General features: G+C 32.7%; 1 protein-coding gene across 1 annotated transcript in view; it reads right to left on the bottom strand.

The window, feature by feature from the left end:
* Positions 1 to 1,911: 1,911 nt before the first annotated feature.
* Positions 1,912 to 10,000, bottom strand: part of LOC147467206 (uncharacterized) — a 9,445-nt gene continuing 1,356 nt past the window's right edge. Inside the window, exons 2-8 of the mRNA XM_086532370.1 lie at positions 8,882 to 9,143; positions 8,110 to 8,255; positions 7,795 to 7,981; positions 7,186 to 7,311; positions 5,696 to 5,847; positions 4,091 to 4,411; positions 1,912 to 3,987 (exon numbers count right to left, since the gene is read on the bottom strand). Of these exons, the coding sequence (XP_086388496.1) occupies positions 3,856 to 3,987; positions 4,091 to 4,411; positions 5,696 to 5,847; positions 7,186 to 7,311; positions 7,795 to 7,981; positions 8,110 to 8,255; positions 8,882 to 9,140 (1,323 nt within the window). The 5' untranslated portion in view covers positions 9,141 to 9,143 and the 3' untranslated portion in view covers positions 1,912 to 3,855. The remainder of the gene's footprint in view (positions 3,988 to 4,090; positions 4,412 to 5,695; positions 5,848 to 7,185; positions 7,312 to 7,794; positions 7,982 to 8,109; positions 8,256 to 8,881; positions 9,144 to 10,000) is intronic.

The raw sequence follows: 10,000 nt of genomic DNA, 5'->3' as shown, positions 1-10,000 counted from the left end.
GCACCATGTTCTTTGTACTACGCTTGACAACCAGCTGGCATCGTCGGGCATGCCAAATCATTCAATGGCTCTACCATGCGGACAACAGTCACAGATACGACCCGCATAATTAGGTTGTAGGCCCACTCCCTGCCAGGTACACCCACTCGTCTGGACTTGCCTTAACCCTTCTGAGACAGACCACATCTTAAGATGTTCAGGCTGTGTGTGTTTTCCATTAATCTCTAGACTTATGGATTGATATGTGAGTCTCTATAGGATATAGTAGCAAAGTGATGCTAATTTGCATTTTGTATGATGCCCTACTTACACAACTGTAGGAATAAAATGTTTAATTTTAGCAAAAGGAAGAAAACACTACAAACATTATCTGACCAAGTGAAAAATGCCCGTTGTGGAAGGATTAAGACAGAGGTTCTTAACCTGCAGGATGCACCCCTATTACAGGGATATTTGCTGAGCGGCAAGCATTTAACACTGATATAAAGTTTACACTATTCCAAGTCTTTGCATCACATCACTGCTCAACTTTAGGCTACAATCCATTTTTGTGATATTTACATAATTTCTACAATAATGAAGACTTTATGCAAAAAGGTATTCAGGTGAAAGAGATTGCCTTTGGGATGGTTTGAATGATTTTTTTTTTCATTATATTGAAAGAGGAAAAAGTTAAACTATAGAAGAGTATAACATTTCAGAACTGATAATACTAATAACATATTAGATTGTCAAAGAATTATTATGCATTCTTCCAATCTATCAGTTTTTACGTATCATTATTGAATAACACCACAAACAGAAAATTATAAGTATTTGTATTATAGAAGCAGCAAAAATAACAAATTAAAATCTTCAAGCTCAATATAAAATAACTTTTCTTATATACTAAATTCACAAATTGATAGTCTTCTCTCACAAAAATATAACCTATGAATATTGACTTATACAAAAATACCCATATTAGCGTACAGAGATCTAGTAATCAAAATATACTCAAATCAAAGAATAGTTACAAAATAATTAACAGGAATAAACTTGCAACAATACATTATGCATCAAGGACTAGATTCTTAACATATGCAACATTAGTTTTCATTACAATTTAACTTTTGTCAATATGTATCTGATCCCTTATATAGGTATAATTTACCAATAACTAAAGAAAATAGTAATAATAATAAATCACCAAGACAGCATTATTTTCGTGCATTTTTTTAGCATCTCTGGAAAATTAACTTTACAAGAGTCTAGCACCCTTAATATATCAACCTCGTCAATAATAGTAATACTTTAATATTGATAGCATCAATACTTGTATAAACTCCATTAATATTTAAGTTGTATTTTTTTCTACAATAAATATTTCTCAATGAATCAACCTCCACAATCTGCAAATGCTCATCCATTTTATATAGACTTTGCAAGAAGAACAGGCCAAACTCCTCTGAGGCACATTCTTTTTAAGAATTTTGTTAGCATAGAGCAATATAAAGTAAATCAATTAATCCTATTATCTAACTAAACACCTGCACATATTTTCACTGCCTTTGTGATAGAGAACAATGAAAGAAATAATCAAATTTATTAGAGACACATTTCAAAATCCTATTGGATTACATCATCATGTCTAGTTGGATTTTAAAATTACTGGCTCATCTATCCAATAAAATTTTGTTTTTGAATCATTGTACTGTCCTTTACCATTAAGGGCTATGTATCATAACTTAACTATCTATGATTTTATATATATATATATACATATATTCATATATATATATATATATATATATATATATATATATATATATATATATATATATATATATATATAATATATATATATATATATATATATATTATATATATATAATATATATATATATATATATATATATATATATAATATATATGCCACATATCACTAGGAAACTAAAAGCTTTCTGAACACTCTCTATGAGACACTGACAGAAATAGAGTGAGTTTTGCTGGTCACTTTATGAGACCATGATCTTGAGAACCATCTTCTATTTGTTTTTGGAAAAAAAATCACAAGAGCAACAAAAGGACAAGACTTGATAACAACCTTCTGAAAATTACCGCAACACAAACTGTTAACATCAATAGCGTTCTGAGAATTACCCGAACATAAGCTGCCATATGAGCACCAGGGAGGGACTGCTACAATATCTTAAATAGGTTGTCAAAACAAATCGGCATATGTTTCCTGGCCGATAATAATGCTACTACACAAGAATTAATCACAACTTAACACTGATATGATGTTGAAGGAGCATGAGGTCATATTCTTTGTTGTTAAGTCCACACACCTTGAGTAGAATCTATCTACTAACATACAACCTCCAATATAATGGTAATCAACAATAATCATCATGGACTCTTAAGAAATCCTATGCCTTCTTTACTCTTGCAACATTTCTTGGATTCAAACTCTTTGTGTTACTACATTATTCCATTTGACTTTTCTTGGCTTTTTAGTGTGTGTTTCTACATCTTTCTCTTTTTTTTCAAGTACTTTATACAACTAAATACCTAAAATGGACCAAAGATAAAAGTTTGAAAAAAATATCTCATAAAGAATTGAATGCAATTCATCTTGCCAGTAATCTGGAGATCATTTGATTATGATGGCATATTTGTAAATCCATAGAATGACTGTGATAAAAAGGGAGAGACAAACATCTCACCACAAAAAAGGGTAGGTAAATTATTCACTGATTTTCACAGTAAAATTGAACTCCATGCATGAAATGCAGCTGTATGACTGAATTTAAGACAATCACTCAGCAAAGCATAAACTTGCCAAAGCAATGCTATATCTACTTTAAAATAAACTAGGGCAACTAGGAATTTCTTAAGTATGCTGTAATGATTTTCTTTTGTCCTGACAAAACCACTTACATCATAAACAAAATATTGTAACTAATTAACATCCCTCAGATCTAAGGCTCCAATAATCTCTGAATATAATACATTAATGAACTGATATATAAAAATAAAAATCTGATTTCTTTTCCAGCTTGCATTTTCTAAATATATAAAATGTAAAGAAAATAGAAAATTATTTCTCTGCCAATAAACAATGCTCCTTATCAATAAATAACATATTGAAAAAAAAAAATCAGCATTTGCTTCATTTTTTATACTAATTACGCATTGCATTCATTATAATTAAAATATATAAAGTAGTATTCCAACAAATAATATGTAAAAATAAATAAATGAAAATATGAACATCTTCAAATTGAATAAACATCATCTGCATATCTTTCCTTGGTCTGTTTTGGTTGGGTCTCTGATAAAATGTAAAACTGGATTTATGCCTGCGAAATATTCAAAGAATGCGGCTAAAAGTAAAAGCTTATAACAAGTAATATTTAATGAATTTGAGAAGAATGTGTTGCCAGAATGTACAACAACAATCGAGATGACCATCTCTACTATTCTACTACTATATTTTGCGAAAGTTGCTGTGGTATCATATCCTCTGCTTTCATTTTCATGCAATTTCTTATCACAGTTACTTAAAATTGAATACCAGCATATCAGCATACAAATCTACAGACCTTCATTCCATTTGTGACATTGCGACTGAAGTAGTTTAATTAAGCCTGTTTGCAGCAATGGGTTAAACAGCATTCCATGAGAAAAATGTAGGAGAACGTATGAATGAGAATAAGTAAAACGATATATCTTACCTCTTGGAATCATTCAGTCTTCTTCATACCTTCTACTATTAGTACAAATAAGAATGAATGAAATTACATATTTTACTTTTTGTAAATATTCATCCTCATAAACTGGTACCTTGTCCTAGGAAAAGATTAGATCCTACTAGTTCCTTCGTGACCGCAATTCAATTTGTGGTTTCTGCTTTGGCCGCACTGCAGGGATGTATTTCATTTCTTTCAGATGATCGTCAGTGATTACCCAATCAAATTCTTTCACAAACGTTTTGCAAAACATCTGAAATGCAAAGGAGGAATAAATACTGACTCTTAACAAATTCTAACTTACATAGAACTTCATCAGATATGTACAGAACTCAGAACATATCATCAATACTAACCATCATTATGTCCCAGATCATTCTTTTTCCAATACACTCTCGTGGTCCTGCTCCAAAGGCAAAAATCCTCCCTCGATCATCTTTGTTGTCCCGACTCCATCTTTCCGGCCAAAATTTCTTTGGCTGAGGGAAAATCTCAGGATCTGTGTGTGCTCCAAAGAAGCTGAAATGGATCACCATCCCCGCTGATATTTCATAGCCACTGAGCTGTGTGTTTTGCAAGGCTACACGACGACCACCTGCAAGAGGGGGCATCAAGCGAACAACCTCAAGCAGAATGGAATCGAGTGCTTTGTCTTCTTCTTCCTCTGATGAACATGCCTGTGAAAGGAGAAGTTTTTCAGACAGGAGCTTGTGAAGAATGAAAAAGAGTGAGGAAATAAAAAGAAAAAAGATACATATAATTTTGCAACTGTGAATGAATAAAAATTCCTTGGAAGTAGTTTTCCATATATCAGGCAAGATATTTGAATATTTTCCAAAATCAAACTTCATTTTCATGTTTAGTATGAAAACCACAAGTACAAGTGTGTGTGGTTTGCATCAATACCTCTCTCCAGCATTGGGACAATGGAAAAATAATGCATTCTATGTTTTTCTTACAATCATAATTTGTTGTTGGTGTTAAATATGGTGTGGCCAAAGTATGGCCTTGTACTGTGAGGCCATATCTATTACAATAGTATATTTTGCTGGCAAAAAATTATGTAATGTGTACTTGGCTGGGGTGTTAGATGGAGCAAGTGTATAAAAAACACTTTGTGTGAAATATACTGAATATACTTAGACAGTCTGCATAAAAGGTGAAGACATACATGCTTGCACTAAAATCATCTAATATTTTTAGGAGAAGCTGTCATTCACTTTTGTTATAACTGCAAACTTAATAAAATAAATCATATATTTGCAAAATCTTCCCAGAAGTATCATGAAAATTGCATGTACATGATATCATTTTTGCTTAAATATATAACCTCTATGAATATAGTCAATACTTTAAAAACAGAAATTCATCAGAGTCATTACTATTTTATTTTAACAAAGTATATATAATTTTTGGGTGTCAATAGATAATATATATATATATATTGTATTATATATATTATGTAGATGTATATAATATATAAAAATAAATATATAATATATATATATGTATATGTATATGTATATGTATATGTATATGTATATGTATATGTATATGTATATGTATATGTATATGTATATGTATATGTATATGTATATGTATGTATATGTATATGTATATGTATATGTATATGTATATGTATATGTATATATGTATATGTATATGTATATGTATATGTATATGTATATGTATATGTATAATGTATATGTATATGTATATGTGTATATGTATATGTATATATGTATATGTGTGTATATGTATATATGTATATATATTATATATATATATATAATATCTATATATATATATCTATATATACATTCATATATATATATATATATAAACATATATCTACATCTATATATACATTTATATATATATAAAAAGTCACCAAAACAGGTTTTCTTGGCAGTTTTTCCAGGGTGAAGGTAAACATGAAACAAAAACCTGGCCATCCCCACCTGATAGAAAGCCTTCCACGAAGGAGCCATCAGAATGAATGACGTGAGGACTGACGCAAACACTTTTGGAATGAGGGCACAGCAGCACACAAGGAGGTGGTTCAACTGCAGTTCTTCATTAGGAACACTCTCACGCATGTTCTCCAGAAAAGCTGTGGGAATAGAAGGTATATCATATCAGTTGTTGCAAAAGTGAAAATATAATCTTAATGATATTAAGAATCTAATCATAATGACAATTAAGCTCCAGTTCCACTAGTAAGACAGCCCTTAGTAGTGGGCTATGTACACTTAGGCTGAATATGATAAGACATATAATGAAGACCTATAAGTATTTATGTATAATATACAAACTCTATAATTACCAATCTGTTGCCTAATTGTTTGTTAACAAATCATTGTCAATTAAAAAATAATGACTTTTTTCAAAGATTCCTGGACAACACTCGTTTTTGTTTCCTATAATTTATTTAATATCATTCAAAATTGCAGTATCATCACATGATCATTACAATGACAACAACAAACATCATTACATGACATTAGAGGGGATTTTTTGGATTTTTTTATTATTATTTATGAGTAATGAGTATGTGATGATGACAATTGCAGTCATAATTATTATAATTTCTGTAATATTAAGGAAAATAGGTTTTGCCTAACATCCAAAACCTAGATGGCACAACTTTCTCCTAGCACCAGCAGGAGAGAGAGCCCTGAATGGCACCCATCCATGGTCTCTATTAAGCACTATCTTTATAGAGCGATGACACACAGCAACTTGCCAACCTCTTCCTCTGAAGTACTTCCGATGAAGGATGTGCAGGCAGAACAAGAAGAGGAAGGTGACTCAAACCATGCCCAGTGTCTACAATGTGCTTCTGTGCCAGTAAGGATGCCTTTTACTGTGGCACTCACAGTCAGAAGCACAGGTTTCTTTCCTATTTCCAACCTCTACATGTTATCTTCATTGTAGATGGTCATGTTTCATATTCATTCATGACAGTACATGAATACAAAAAAATAAAGTAGCACAGTATCTTTCCATAAAACAGCAATACTTCTATCACACTGAGCATAAAGAAAATAATGAGCTGATATGGACCCTATACTACAAATTTAATCAACTGCAGCATTGACAGAGCCTGTCATATGACACATATAGGGCTCTCAATACAATAAAACAAAAATTAAAACACAACTTTAGTTTTATAATGAGCAACTGAAAGAGAGTGGAAAAAGTCAAGGTATGTTGCCTGAAGCTACTTTGCTCTGAAATAAAACCCATCTTGGAGACTGGGCATGCAAATCTATCCCCTATCCACAATGGGTTAAGGCTATTTGCATCTCTGTGTATTTACTACATATTACTACCATAAGGAAAAAAGTTTTCCTAAACAATCCATTGAATATACTTATTTTCAACAGATACCTGAAATAAGGAGACATTATGGAGCAGAACTTATGATTGAAATAAGGGTAATTCTCACCATGGCTACTATCTTCGTAAAGTCGCTTCCTCAGCAGACCCAACAGTTCATCCTTAGCCTCAACTGCAGTGCCAAAGCCAGACTTCAAACCGGGAATTCTAATGTTTACAGGCAGGGAACACAAACCTTGAAAAAGTTTAAATTAAATGTAAAACAAAAATAAAAGCATCTATGACTGTAAAGCTACTTGTTCCCAAAATCACATCCCCCCCAAAAATTATGTATATACATAAATGTATATATCTATATACATATATTAAAATAAATCCTATGGTGTGACTATAAAAAAATAAGAGGTAGTCTTACAAAAATTCTACAATATGAAGTGAGTTTGAGGCAATTCATGTAATACAGGCTGATGCCTAATCTAAAAAGCATATCAGTCCTGCATTTCACATGCATATAGAAACTTAACACAGATATTCAAAAGGATCCTTGTTGCCTTATTTGGTCAACATATATTCTATACTCATCCACTGGTACTCTATCTAGCCTAAATAGTAACAAGAATTATGCATATTAATACAAGCTCTAAGACTGATCTCTGTGCTATGAATTTTCTATGAATCTTGGTATTATTGTTTTTCAAATTCTTTGATTCAAACATACCGTGCCAGTGAGTGCTTGCCACTGTCGTGAACATCTGCACAAGATCTGGTTCTTTGGTGTGGTCGAGTCCAAGGTATAGCCGAAGGTTCAGAAGCAAAGCAAAGTTCTTTGTGGATTCATAAACGTCAAAAGGTGTTTCGGTATCTACTTCACCAACCCAGGTTCTTAAAAGATCTTCTGTAATAACCTGTGATGCACGCACATGGGGTAAAAAGATTAGAGTTTGCTGAAATATATCATACTATACCATCAATGAGCCTCAAACAAAATCAAAAATGTATATTTGAATGAATTTCTATGCTGATGGAAGTATACCTTGTATCCTGATTTTGATTCTTGGTTAAACAGGGGGAAAAGAAGCTCTCTTGTGAGTCGAGCTTCTGGTCCATTCATGAAGAGGAGATTATCCCCAAAGAGATCAAAGTATTCATCCATGCCTGCTTCATAGTCGTCATTCTTCTCTGCGAAGGAAAGAAGAAATACTATTATATATTTTCAATATAATCTCGAAAATATAATACTTAAAAAAAGAAATAAGAATGATAATAATTACAATAATGATAATTATTATCATCATCATCATCATCATCATCCTAATGATATATTATTCAAACACACACACACACACACACACACACACACACACACACACACACACACACACACACACACACACACACACACACACACACACACACACACACACACACACACACACACACACACACACACACACACACACACACACACACACACACACACACACACACACACACACACACACACACACACACACACACACACACACACACACACACACACACACACACACACACACACATATATATAAAGATAGATAGATGGATATATACATACATAGATAAATATGGATATAGATATAGGCAAAGATATAAATATAGATAAACAGATATAGATATGTATACATACATATATATAAATTTTTGTGAAATACAACATGAATATTCAGCTTTCAACATTTAATCATGCTGAAATCCCACTACAATACAACAATAATTTGAAAGATATGAATAATATGAAAGGAACAGAATCTGGCAAGAACACTCACCTGTCAAGAGCTCGCGCAAGACCTCATTATCCGCAACAATGACGCAAGGTTTTAGGAACAAACGCGTCAGGAAGATGCGGCTCTTGTGCTGCTTGATCCCAGCCTCCACAAAACTCAGCGCGTCTTGGTAGAAGCGGAGGGACTGGTCTGACCACAGCCACCCCGCCGAGCCAGGGAGAGTCTTGGAAACCGGACCATCTTTGACCTGTCGTTTGTTCCGATTGACGATGCCAATTATACTGTGTGACCTCCCTAGCATTTTCTGAAAATTGTTTCAAGAATGGTAGGATCAGATGCTGTTACATATTGCAAGTTTAGCAACCTATTTTTTTCTTTTCTGACAGAAACTGGTGTATAGATGTAGATATATATTGATGAATACATTAATATATATATATATTATATATATATATATATATATATATAGAGAGAGAGAGAGAGAGAGAGAGAGAGAGAGAGAGAGAGAGAGAGAGAGAGAGAGAGAGAGAGAGAGAGAGAGAGAGAGAGAGAGAGAAAGAGAGAGAGTACACTTAAACTACATAAAAAACTATGATGATGGTATATTCATCAACTTTTCTTTGTTAATTCACAAATCATCATTCTTTTCTCTCTCTCTCTTTCATCCTCCCATCCCTCTCTTTCTATTGATCTTGCTCTTTCTCCTCCTCCTCTCCTTCAATCCCTACTTCTCTCCCTCATCCCTCCTTCTCTCCCTCAGTCTCCCTATATCTTTTATTTTCTCATTCTCTACTATTCTCTTCTAATCTCTTTATCACTCTTACTCTATATCTTTCCTAGTTTGTTTGATATTTCTTTAACTAAAAAGAACAATCCTCCCTTCTAACTAGGACTAGCTTTTGATGACATGATGCTTACTCTAGAATGACCTAATAAATTCTATTCTAAGCTTAGTCTAGCCTGGCCTAGCCTAACCTAATCTGACCTGACCTGATGTGACCTGATGTGATCTGACCTAAACCTGACCTATATTGGACAATTATCTTATCTAATCTAATCTAATCTAATCTAATCTAATCTAATCTAAACTAACCTGACCTGATCTGACCTAACCTAAACCTGACCTATTTTGGACAATTATCTCAAACCCATTTGTATAAA

This window comes from Penaeus japonicus, unplaced genomic scaffold, assembly GCF_977035675.1.
Source record: "Penaeus japonicus unplaced genomic scaffold, GWHDUDI00000001_assembly GWHDUDI00000037, whole genome shotgun sequence".
NCBI lineage: Eukaryota > Metazoa > Arthropoda > Malacostraca > Decapoda > Penaeidae > Penaeus > Penaeus japonicus.
This window is presented reverse-complemented; position numbering and strand designations above follow the sequence as displayed.